The 12,885-nt window shown below is 48.9% G+C and overlaps 1 protein-coding gene across 1 annotated transcript in view; it reads left to right on the forward strand.

Annotated features, from left to right (window-relative positions):
- Positions 1 to 12,885, forward strand: part of MMP20 (matrix metallopeptidase 20) — a 47,493-nt gene that overhangs the window by 8,879 nt on the left and 25,729 nt on the right. Inside the window, exons 3-6 of the mRNA XM_025465723.3 lie at positions 1,978 to 2,126; positions 3,800 to 3,925; positions 4,692 to 4,853; positions 7,168 to 7,309. Of these exons, the coding sequence (XP_025321508.1) occupies positions 1,978 to 2,126; positions 3,800 to 3,925; positions 4,692 to 4,853; positions 7,168 to 7,309 (579 nt within the window). The remainder of the gene's footprint in view (positions 1 to 1,977; positions 2,127 to 3,799; positions 3,926 to 4,691; positions 4,854 to 7,167; positions 7,310 to 12,885) is intronic.

Consider the following 12,885-nt stretch of genomic DNA (forward strand, 5'->3'; position numbering starts at 1 on the left):
CGTTCATGAGGTCATTGGTGCAGTTTTATCCGCACCATGGATGTGCTGCCGCTTGTCTCTTCCCAACTGTACACACAGGGCTGGCAGGTTGGTGGCTTGAAACTCTCGCCAGTGAGAGTGTTTCCAGCACGGACATCAGCCAAGCCCTCGAATGAGAGGTTAGGGCTCAGCAGTTCGTCCCCAGTCCCGGTGGCCCAAGGGAGGGCAGCAGGGCAGAGCCACAGAGGCTGCCCATTGGTGGCTACGAGCCCGGGTCCAGATGGTGGCACTCTGAACACAGTTATCACCCTGCTTACACCCAAGAAAGCGACAAAAATCTAAATATTTGGGGAAGAAGCGCCCCACGTGGAGTTGAACAGGAAACATATATAAACCCATGAAGTCTTCCCATCATTTTCTTAAACTGTCTTACAGAATGTGAGTATGCACAGCAAAGACCAGGGCCGTCCACCCAGCTGATCTGAGACTCAGAGAAGTATACTGTTGTGATACTACTCCCTAGACGGGCCCCCCAAGCCCCTCAGCACACTCCCACTGCCCACCTGCTCCCTCCCAGGCAGACCCCAGCCCCAGAAAGCCCTAGAGGCCACTTGGCACCCGATGCAGACACTGGACCTCAGGATAACTTCCTCTAACAGAACCGGAGGATTGCAACAGACTGTGGCTTAGTGCTGTGTGCAGACGTCTGGGGTCAGAGAGGGCATGACACGCACAGCACGGTCATATCTCACGGCCATTGTAAGGACGGACTTGCTGGGGCCCATGTCTACACGGGGCACATGCTCAGAGTATTTGTGGTTACCGCCCCCCTCCCCTCTATGTCCCCCCTGCCCCCGCTGCACTGCCCAATCTCCACCTGCGTGAAAGATCCTCGAGTTCCTCCATCCACCGCCGAGGTCACTGCTAGCCATGCCCTCCATAGGACCTGGTCCCTTCCCCGGTGACTGGTGGTTGAGACAGCACCACCTCTATCGCAGTAATCCGGGTACCTGGTACCTGCCGCGGTGCAGGTCTGCGGGGCAGCCCGCACATTTATTTACGCAGCTTCTCAGGTAGTTCTCACAGGCGCTAGCTGGACCGCCACTCAGGAGGCTTTAAAAACCACTGGCTTTTATTCAGAGTCCATCCGTTTAGGAAGAGTTTGCTAAGCACCTACCATGTACACAGGATGAGGAGCCGGAGAGACAAAGGATATAGGGCAGGGGCTGCTCCCCAGGTCGGCTCCAGCAGGACCCCTCGCTCTGCACCCAGGTTGTGCTCCGAGCTCAAGGTCCCCCCCAGCAAGGTTCCGGGGTCAGTTTCCTTCCCCTGCCCCCTCCTTTCCTTGCAGTCTGGGACTCCCAGCCCCTGGGCTCAGGGCAGCACGTCCGCAACACCAACTGGCTCCACCCACGGTTTGTCCAGAAAGCTCTACACTGTTCTGCCTCTAGGTGTCATTGTCACCCAGGACTTCAGGACAGACTCAAGCCTTAGCGTCCAAGCTTAAAGCTTCCTCTTTAAGATAGGCATTATCTTAACAAACATCCCCCACTGGGGACGTCGCGATGGCCTTTGAATAAGAATGTGCAAAACCTCACAACTCACTGTTTTTTACATAGAAAATTTTCAGTCCCTTTTGGGGAAAAAGAGGTTTTCCCTTCTCAGTTAAACCGTTTTAGGGGAAATGGGTTCTTGTGAAATGATACTGGGTTATCATCTTTACAATTCAGGCTGATCTAAGAACAATGAGAGCCAAACCGCTTCTGCAGCAGGTGATCTCAACTCTTTCACTTCCTCCTTGACCTTCCCGGTTATTCTGCATGTTCCAGTAACTCAACACATAGGAAAGCAAACCAAGATTTCCTATTTGGGAGAAAAGTGCCTACATTGTAGATTCACATCTAACCCTTCGATTTTTAGTACCACCTCAATGTAAGGCTTGCCTTCTTCACTAGGAGCACTCGCCGAAAGGAAAATATGTTCCTTCTGTTTTCGCAGAATTTCCAAATACACATCCTCCATGAGTCCTGCTGAGGTGGACAAAGCGGTGGAGATGGCCTTGCAGGCCTGGGGCAGCGCTGTGCCTCTGAGCTTCATCCGCGTGAACTCGGGAGAAGCGGACATTATGATATCTTTTGAAACCGGAGGTACTGTGGTGCATCTTGGATCTTGCCTTCTTAATCCACAGGAGACATGTTCCAACATATCTTCCTTTCCAACATTTAGTGCAAGGGATCCACTCGATCTTCTTCCACACATGGTGTGAAGGGCAGAGGCCAAGGTCATGGTCAAGTCATGCTTGTGTCTGGCCAGAAAATAGGGCCAGGGAAGTCCTAGACCAGGTGGCAGAGTGGGCTCAGCTCTCCCTGTTCTGCTGCCTCATCAGAGACAGTCTGTCCTGTTTAGCCTCCCCGTTGGCTGGGAGGCCACCCGACCCCTCGCCCCATGGTCACCACTACACCCCCCCTTCCATATTCACCAAGAATCTCCCACCTTGAGTCCCCAGTGAAGGAAACCCCCACCGGAGCTCTGACCACCTCCTCAGCAGCGGTCAGCACAACGGTGCTGCCGTCTCACCCACAGCCTCTGGAGCCTGCAGGCCTGCTGCACCTTGCCCTCGTCTCAGCCTGGTAACTGGGCACAGGGCCTGGTGGTCTGCACAGAGCCCTTTCCAGGGCCACCTGTCGAAGGAGCAGATAAAGGGAGAGCCACAAAATTCGTTTGCTTTCTCAGCTTCCACGAAGCGGAGGTGAGCAAGTGCTCCCTCCCCAGACACCACGTGGAAGGGCCCCTGTCTCCATGCTGAGTTCAGCCTCACATCCTGGGAGGTACATGGCCGAAGCCAGGAGACAGGAAGTGATGCAGGTCCCGAGTGTGAAACCTTCAGAGGGGGCCCTGGGCGTGACCTCCTGCACAAGGGGGTCACCCTGGGGAAGGGGCAGGCTGGTGTGGTTCAAGGCAGCTTTGGCGGCTGGGACGCTAACGCTCCCCTGATCTTGCCAATGTGTACCCTCTCCCCACAGCACAGCCTGAGTGGGCGCGGAGCTGCCGGGAACAGGGTCCACAGGGCCCACCCGGAACCCTGGCACCCGGTGCACCAGGCCCTGTGAGAGACCGTGAAATACGGCTTCTGCAACATGCCTCGCTTTGTTCCTCCTCCTTTTTTATTGTAATAACCTGTTAATTAACAGGTTAGTTATAATCACCTGTTAGTTAAATATAAGTAAATATATTTTATATTTTATATACACTTATGTAAATATAAGTAAAACAAAAACATATAAAGCTCTAAAAGTTATGATTGTAGACACCTTTATTGCTTGCTTGTGTTTTACAAGGAAAGCATGTTGAAATTACAGAGGAACTCTCTCTCCTTTTGGACACCTCCTTACATTGTCTGGTGGAAAGAGACAGAAAACACATCTGCTCGATGTGCTGTCTTCACTGAATCAGCCTACACACTTGCACCCCAACCAGTAGGTCTTGCTCCCTACTTCTTTTGTAATCTGCAGTGTGGGCACAATCCATGGAGTGCCAGGAGTCAGCCGATAGACACTGCAACAAAAACAGTCACAAAAGAACATTTTTTTAATTTTTAATGTTAACTATCTTTGAAATGACAAATATCCCTCTTCATTTATCAATGGACGATTGCTTATTGACATGTGAACTTCTTATAAAAAATAAATATTGGAAAGTAAATCTATTTGTATGGGAAGTGTCAACACTGTTAACAAAGAGGTGTCCACTCCCTGTAATGTGAGGATGCCTTAAACTTGCCAGGCCTAACTGCTGTTGGCGTTTCTGCCCGCCTGTCTAGATCACGGGGATTCCTACCCATTCGACGGACCCCGAGGGACTCTCGCCCATGCGTTTGCACCTGGAGAAGGCCTGGGAGGGGATACCCATTTCGACAATGCTGAGAAGTGGACTATGGGAATGAATGGTATATATGCACAATTCACCATAACCTGGAAAATATTGTACCTTCTTCGGGGCCATCACCATGACACCCTGAGGTTCAACGTCCCAAGCCACCCGTTAACTAGGGAGGCTGGCTAGGAAAAACAAGTAAGCCAAAAATCCAAAAGGGAAAAGCACCCCCCCCACCCCCTGTGCTGTAGACTTGTCTGAGCTCTGGTTCGTGCAAATGGTACAGAGGAGCTGAGAGGCCTCCTCCACATGGCCCTCTGTCCTTTAACTATGCAGCATTTATTGTCTCTTACTCATTGGTGGAATAGGCTATGTTCAGAGACGACCCCAGGGAATCCGTGCTGTCTCAAGCAGTGTGATGGGAATGGGTGTTAAAGCTTCAGAATACCCCGGACGTCTTGAGTGTGTGTGAATGATGGGGGTAGCGTGTACCAGCAGGGATCTGGTGAAGCATCTATGGCCAGACCTGGATCTCGTTGCCCCTGGTAGCTCCCATCAGGCCCCTGTATCTACCAACCAAACATCACTGACAAGGAACAAAATGGATTGATTTACACTTTCAACCTTCCCCACTTCAAGGTCCTTCTAGCCAAGGGGGAAAGTGCCAGAGTCACGTCACCAAAGCTCACTACCAGATAACCTACCAACCTTTGATAAACTGGTTATGAGAAGAAAACAAGTTTACTAGGATTTGGGCATAAATTATCCTGTAAAGACAGAAAACATTGAAAACAAAACCCCATGTTGATGCTGTCTTTTTTCTGTGTCCTTCTGCATAGGTTTCAATTTATTCACCGTTGCTGCTCACGAATTTGGCCATGCACTGGGCCTGGCCCATTCCACAGACCCATCAGCGCTGATGTACCCAACGTATAAGTACCAGCATCCCTACGGATTCCACCTGCCCAAGGATGATGTGAAAGGGATCCAGGCATTGTACGGTATAGTCACTACCCTCCTTTGGCTACTAGCCCGGAAAGCCACAGGCATTCGGTCTCCAATTTAGAGAAAGTATACATTGCCAGGAGTTACTTGCACAGGTAAAGAGGAAGCTGGGGACTGCGGTCTCACCTGTGCCCTTTTAGGAAGAGCTTTTTCACCTGACATGACTACAGCTTTCTTTTGTAAGATGCACAATTAAATTGTGCATCTTTCCTCCAGGGCATGCTGGTCCCTCACCAGCCATAGAAAATGAAATCATTTGCCTGGGGTTTTGGTGGGGTTTTTTTGTTTTGTTTTGTTTGTTTGTTTGTTTGTTTGTTGAGTATGGGTCAGAATTTAGATCCTGGAAGAAGATGGGTATATTTTGTAGTTTCTATATTGTTCTGACCCACCTGCAGATAATTGACCTTATCATCCTAAAAAAAGCAAGGGTGATGCTAATACCTACACTGCTAGGTGCACAGACAGCCTGCACTCAACTACTTGGATTTGTGTGAGTCACCCTCTCACCTGGCCTGACGACCGGCCTGTTTGGCGTGATCAAGTGTTTTCCTCCCTGAAGAGCTGAGAAAGTTGAGGCTCAGAGACCAACTATCCCAAGAATCAAATTGTCTTAGGAGTTATCGTTCTTTCAAAGGTAACGAAGGATTATTGGGAGCTCTGTATCCTGCCTTCCTTAGCACCCTGACAGACCCATGAAGTCCTGGGTGAGAGGGGATCTTGGAGCACTCCTAGATCTTGACACTTTTGCTTTCATGGATAAAAGGCAGACAACTCTAGGAAACGGACCTTCTCCAAAGGTCGGGGAATGGCTCCTCTGCCTTCGCCCGGCGGAGGCTCTGGCGTCCGGTCAGTCCCTGCGCGCCTGGCGGTGCAGCATCCGTGCAACATCGGTGCAGCATCATCGGTGCAGCATCCGTGCAGCATCCGTGCAGCATCCGTGCAGCATCCGTGCAGCATCGAGCACGCGCTTCTGCAGAGTGCTCCTCCGCGCGGGAGACAAATCTCATCCAAAGAACTATTCAGCCAACTCTGCCCACCTCAGGGCCGCGGGCGCGGGCCGCCGCGGGTTGGGTCCTCCTGCCTGAGTGTCTCCATTGTGGGAACCTGGCTCGGAACACCGAGGGCCAGGGGCTCGACTCCAAGGAAAGCAATCCCTGGCTCCACCGAGAAGGACTGAGCCCAAATGTTTGCCTGCCCCCCTAGATCCGTCTGCTCCGACCATCTCCAGCGTCTGATGGCCACCGTCATGGGGCCAGGGACTGAAGCACATATTTTGATGTGGCCACTTTTGCACAGGGGAACGAAGTGCACAGACGTGCTTCTGTATCACCAGGGAGCGTGCACATCACTCACCCCTGGCCACCCTGCTGCCTCTGACCCTTCGTAGACGACTTGGCACATAGTAAAGGTTCAAAGACTGGCAGCCCATTTCTGCGCTGACCACCTTCCAGAGCCTCGCCCCATTGCTGAGCCTTCTGCACTCCGGCTCTTCTCCAACTCTCACACCCCTGGCCCTTCCCTGTTCCTCCCTTCCTCCCTGCCCCTCACCCCTGGTCACCACAGATGTACTCTGCTCCAGAGCAGGGACCTGCAGGGGCCAATGGCTCAGGCAGCACCAGCAGTGTTCTGTAGACAGCAGACAGTCCTCAGGAGCACGGACTAGGATGACAACTCGCTGGCAGCTCTCCCAGGGCCTGGCTGCTCTACAGAAGGATCCAGCAGGGGGTGCCTTTAATAGCAGGTGCCTGCAGTGTACCTCCTGGCCCAAGAACTCACTCAGGGTTTCCTGGGCACCTGATAAAAGGCTGATCAGTCCAGGATGCCCAGAAATAGATGAAAATGATACGAAATACACAAGGAAGTTATTGAGAACAAAGAATTCAATTACCAAGGAATAATCAGTGGCAACTTCTTAAAAAATCTTTAATTTAGAGCACTTGCAGCTGTCAAGGAAGCTATGTGTGGTAACAAAATAATGGATCCCTTTTTTTTTTTAACATTTACTACATGCCAAGCACTCTACCGAGTGCTTCACAGATGTGATTTCTCACCAAAGCCCTCTGAGGCAGGGACTGTCCTGGCCCCCTCCCATTTCACAAAGGAAGAAACAGAGGCTTGCAGAGGCTGGATGATGTTCCTGCTTATGGTACAACTGCAGGACTAGCAAAGCTGGATTTGAACATGGGTCTGCCTGCCATGGACAGCCATGCACCTTACCGCCTGTCTCATGCAGTCCAAGGGGGTTGCTAGAGCAGTGGACAGACTCTAAGAGTCCCGGTACGATGTTGACCAAGTCACTTTGAATCCTAGGACCCCGGAAAACACTCCTGGGAAAGCCCACCGTGCCCCACGCACCACCCCAAAGTCCATCCATCCCCGACCTCTGTGACTCCAGCTCATCCTTTGATGCTGTGACAATGCTGGGAAAGGAGCTCCTGCTCTTCAGAGACCGGTAAGCCTAGGATGAGGCACTAAGTCTTCCCAAGCCTCAGCCCTTCACATCCCTCTAGAGGTCCTTGCTGCTGCCACGTGTGAGGAGCATGCAGAAACACCGTCGTGTGGGCAGTAGAGTGGGAGGCAGGGTCTCTGCGGAGACACAGAACTGCCAAACCACTATTTGTCGGGCAGCTACCATGCTCTTGGCAATGGACACAGTATTTTTCCATACACATCAAGTACTTATTCTAAATACAAAGGAGAGATTAGAATCCCCAATTTACGGATGCAGATAGAAGCTCAATGAGAACAATGAGAATCTCAGGTGCTTTCCTGAGGTAACAGTTTCACTAAGTGGCTGAGTTACACCAGCCCAGGCTTATCTGATGGCTGTCTGTCTTGTTCATCACTGTATCCCTAGTAAGAGTACACAGTATATACCCAATAAATATTAGGTAATAGGGATTGGATAGATAGATGGACAGACAGATGGATGGATGGATGGATGGTCAGAGGTATGCATAGATGGGTAGGTAATTTCAAAGCCACTGCTCTGCTGAAACCCCTCTTTCTCAAGGTCCCTTGACTTTTCAACCCAATGAGCTGTCAGCACAGGGGAGGGAGGAATATTGATAGGTGTTGGCTATCCTGTACAGCTCCTGAAGAATACCCTGAGGTTTGAGCACCTAATACTATCATTTTAGGAACGTTTCTTTTGGGATGATTAATGGAAGTTTTAGTAGTTCTGTGAGTTATAAAGGATGGCAAGGTGAAGTTGGTATTTAAACATAATGGCATAGGAGGGGTACCTGGGTGGTGTAGTTGGTTAAGCGTCTACCTCTTGGTTTTGGCTCAGGTTGTGATCTCAGGGTCCTGGGATTGAGGCCCAAGTTGGGCTCTGCATTCAGCAGGGAGTCTGCTTGAGCTTCTCTCTGCCCCTCCCCCGGCTCATGTACTCTACCTATATAAAAAATTTTTTAATTAAAAAATAAATAAATTTAATGGCATATGATATTGAGTAATTCATAATGTTGAGAAAGCTAGGATCTTTAATGACAACACTGTATGAATAGCTGTGTTTACAGCTGTGTGAGTTGATCAGCGGGAGTACTGGTTGATCTTTATTAGTATTTTTACTGTCATGACATCATTCAGGGAAATTAAATAGAAATAAATTCAAGATGAGTGTAATAAGGAAAGAACAGAAATATAATTTGATTAAGTCTTTCAGGTTTGAAATTAATGTTGAAGTTTTCATTCGAAGACAAGAAATGGTTTTTGGTGATACATTTCCTACTTGAAGTATGTCTAATTGACAACAATGTTATTTTTTTTGAATGACTGATAAATGGTGAGAGGTGGTGAGTAGTCATTGGAAAAACTCCAAGGAGGTTAGAAAATTCACACAAGGGTGAAGGAGAATTAAATTTTAAGTTTCATGTTCTAAGGTTTTGTTCAAGTGCTGGAATGGAAGCATTACGGCAAATCATTCATTTTAGGTCATGTGTGAAAGCCAAATTGGGCAGATTTACCAGTCATAGTTAGATAAAGTACAATTAGTGGGATGAGATCATGAGTAAGGTCAAATATGCAGATGGTTGGAAATCTCATGCATCAACATCCGATAGCTCCTTTTCTACTGGCACTCTGGGCTCCCAGGGAGCATTAGGGCCATGTCCATGACACTGACGGCTGTGATCACTTCTTTTCTTGGAGGAAAAGACCTACCAACACTCACCCCCAGTCCTCCTTTTACTGGGGACAGAATTCGTTCACAGGAGAATAGTCAGAGGTAGCTCAGGAATAGCATGGCTGAATGCTTTTTATCCCTTTTCTTCATTGGAAGAGTGGTTATTGAGCCCAACTGGAGGGCCAAGCACTACCGTAGTGGCTGGAGATCTAAAGGACCAGTACTCACCCTGTCTTTGCACACCTCAGTTACATAAGGGAGTGAGACATTCAAAAACACTGCCATGATCTCGTGTACTCACAGGACTTTTTTGTCTCCCCGTTGTGGGTAGAGGGGGTGAGCTCTCTGATGTCTCTCCTTATAAGGGTACTAATCACATCAGACCAGGGATCCCCCCGCAGGGCTTCAGATAACCCTGGCTACCCCACTGCTCCTGTCTGACTATCACCATCCCATCTCCTTGGGCATTAGGCTTCAATTTATGAATCTGGTAGAGACACAGATGTTCAGCCCATAACAGAGTAATCACATTTTTAGATATGCATTTCCCTCCAGATTTTTTTCTGTATAGAAAGATATAGTCTAAGTACAGGAGGGGATCAGGGATATGCACAAAGATGGGATTTTAATTAGATATGCTGATTTGTAAACTATTTTCACTCAGCAATATCTCATTTTTCCATATCGGTGAGGTTTTTTTTTTTTTGTCATCTTCATTGTATATATGAGCAGATACATCGTCACATATTCAACCAATGCTGTACTTTTAAGCCTGTAAATTGTTTCTAATTTTTTAAAATTAGGAAATCTTCAACAGTGGTTGGGCATCCACTTCTCAGAAACAGATTAGAGTAGAGCTCAGAACCCAGGTTTTAGCCTGAGACTGAGTTGGTTTAAATTCTAGCCTTTTTTCTTGCTGAGCGGAGGGCCCCCAGCAAATAATGTGCCAAACACACAGTGAGCACTCAAACAGCAGACGCTACATTAAGGAATGAGAATCGGAAAATCTGTACAGTGGATTAAGGCTTAGAAACAACTTGAAATATTTATTATTATTTTTTTAATGATTTTTATTGAGACTTATTGATTATTGACTTTCTTTCTATTGTTACCAAAAAGTAAAACAGAACAGAATTGGTAGGCATTGACCCAGGAACCATAGGCAGGGCACAGAGCAGATGGAGCCTGGTGTGCAGGAGCCTCATAGAGGGGTGGTGGTGTCAGCTGATAGTCAGCCCAGACAGGGCAGGGAGCGCTGGTTCGGCAATGAAGAAGTGAGATGCAGGCTGCCCTACAGCACAGAGCTTACTCTTGTGGTAAATATCGGCGGTTGTAAGAGATGCAAAGGAAACCATGATGTCAAAGATACTATGCCCTTATGTATAATTATGACTGTTTTCTTTAAAAAGCAAAAAATGTTTAAAAACCCTCTAGTATCAAACTATGAGCATTTGGCAAAGGCTACTGGCTATTTGACCGGGTCATGGCTGCAGATGATGAGGATGGTAACAGTAGGAAGGGAGGCCAGGTTCAGGGGACCTTGAGAAATGAGAGGTCAGAGGAGGAGTAGGGGGAGGGAGGGAGCAAGGCTGCCGGCACAGGGACCTGTGTTCAGTCAGCCCGGTGGCCTCTGACCTGTCTGTGGCCTGGAGTGCAGTAGGGCAGGCAGTTCCAGAGGAGGAAGAGCCAGAGGCAGGTTGTGAGGAGAGCTCTCCTTTCAGCCCTGGGTCTGCCGCATGCACACCCCCATCCCCCTATTAGGACCAAGATGCTCTGATATCACAGGGGCTTCCTTGAGTGGGTACTTCCTATGATAAGCACTGTTTTCACACCTCACAAGGGCCCCATGAGGTTGGAATTACTGCTGCCTTTTCACAAGATGCTGAAAGGAAAAGTACCTTGTCCAAGGACATGGAGCTGGGAGGGCCGAAGCTGGGCCCTGGGGCCACAGGGTGACTGGCCAGCGCCCAAGCCTCCTGACCCCAAAACTGTGGTTGCCCTGCTCAGATCATCATGGGTTTTACCTAATTTAATTTTACCCATAAAATCAAGATTATCGCAATCAGCAATAGACCCCAGAAGTGTAAAAGCATTTTGCAGAAGGAATGAGTATCAAGCCTGATTGTCCAAATCCTTGTGTTGGAGAGAAGAAAGCTGCACCCCATCCATCTCAGCCCAGCAGAGGCCCCTCCTGAGGGTCTTCTGGCTCCTGGTCTAGAGCCGGTCGGGTCACTCAGAACACCTGAACCTGCACTGGAACTCCTAAGAGAAGCAGTGCTTTCTGACTTGCATGAACTCAAACTTTCTGACTGGTATGCATTTGAGTTTGTGGGGAAAGCAGGTGCTCCAGGCCCTCATCTGCCAGTCAGGCAAACAGCCACAAGGAGAAGACAGTTCTTAGATCATCGTGGTGTCTTAAAACTGTTGGATAGGCTGGTCCACGTTCTGTTTTATTCTCAAAATACCTGTCAGTCACTAACAGTCACATTTTGAAAGATGTTATACACCTTAGATTAGCCAGCAAAGGAGAGCATCTTTAAGGCTATGCAGGTAGGAGAGGAAGACAAGGATGAAGAGGGGCCTGAAGGAGCTGCCAGCAGGACTTGAAGGCTCGTTCAGTGCAAGAAACACTGCAAAAGAAGAATCAAAGATGGATAGGAAAATCAAGGCGATTTGCTGGGCACACACAAAAACTCAGTGTTAGATGTGCTGCATTCAAGACAATGACGATTCTAACAGGTCCTGTAGAAGCAGCCAGCGCTCAGGGGAGTACTCACAGCTGGAGGCTTCCACAGGCTGCACAACTTCTCACATGGAGGAGGCAGGTAGAGATCTGAAAATGAGCTCTAGTAGTAAGAGCTGGTATTTCATGATCACTTACAATGTGCTGTGTGCTGTGCTCAGCTTTCTTCACTTGCTCATTTCATCCACAGTGTCATTTCTCCATCTGGAATTTTAACCCACTTGACATCGGAGACAGAATCCCTCAATGGGGCCTCACATAAATCAAAGAAAAGAAGCTATTTTTTCGAAAATGACCAATAGTGCAAGGAATCCTGGGTGGCTTGGTCCATTCAGCATCTGACTCTTGATTTTGGCTCAGGTAGTGATCTCAGGGTTGTGGGATTGAGCCCTGTGTTGGGTCAGTGCTCCATGTGGAGGCTGCTTGGGATTTCCTCCCTCTCTCTCTGTCCCTCCTCCTGCTCATGCGTGCTCTATCTCACATAAATAAATGAATCTTCAAAGTAATCAATAGTGGGAAAGGATGCTGGGACCATCCAGTGGACTGAAGCAGTGGACAGACTGGCCATGACAATGTACGTGTGTCATGTCAGAGGAGCACTGAGGGAGGAATCCAGGTCCTGAAGAGCCAAAGAGCAAAAGGTAGGGAGTGGGAGGGAATGGTCTGTATAGACCATTCACCCGACAGTTGTGTTGTAACAAGGAGAAGGGGGGTTCAGATCAGAGCTACAGCAGGCAGCAAGGTCCAACAAGGACTTTTCAGAACTGGAAAATACCTGGACCTGGGAAAGACATGACAAGGGGCCAGTGGAGACACAGAAATGCATGGCACCGGGGGATGGAGGGACAGCAAATCAGTAACCCCTACTGCGGACAGAACTTTTGGAATCTGGCATTTTGCAGGGTCCACGGGCGGGAGTGAAGCCCACACAACTGAGGGGACCTCGTCCTCCGTCAGTCTCCCTGGGGACGTCTCTTCTGGCTGTAAGATTGCGTCACAAAAAGTCAACAAGCAGCACTGTATTGGCTCAGACTGAGTCTGGGTTATATATTAAGAATTCAGACAAACAGGCAGAAGGTGCGGTACAATCCCTGACTCATCGTTGTCTCTTCTGAGCTACCTCCTCCCGGCTAGGGTTGGGGGTTATGGCTTTACAGCT

Source organism: Canis lupus, chromosome 5 (assembly GCF_003254725.2).
Source record: "Canis lupus dingo isolate Sandy chromosome 5, ASM325472v2, whole genome shotgun sequence".
In the NCBI taxonomy this organism is placed as follows: domain Eukaryota; kingdom Metazoa; phylum Chordata; class Mammalia; order Carnivora; family Canidae; genus Canis; species Canis lupus.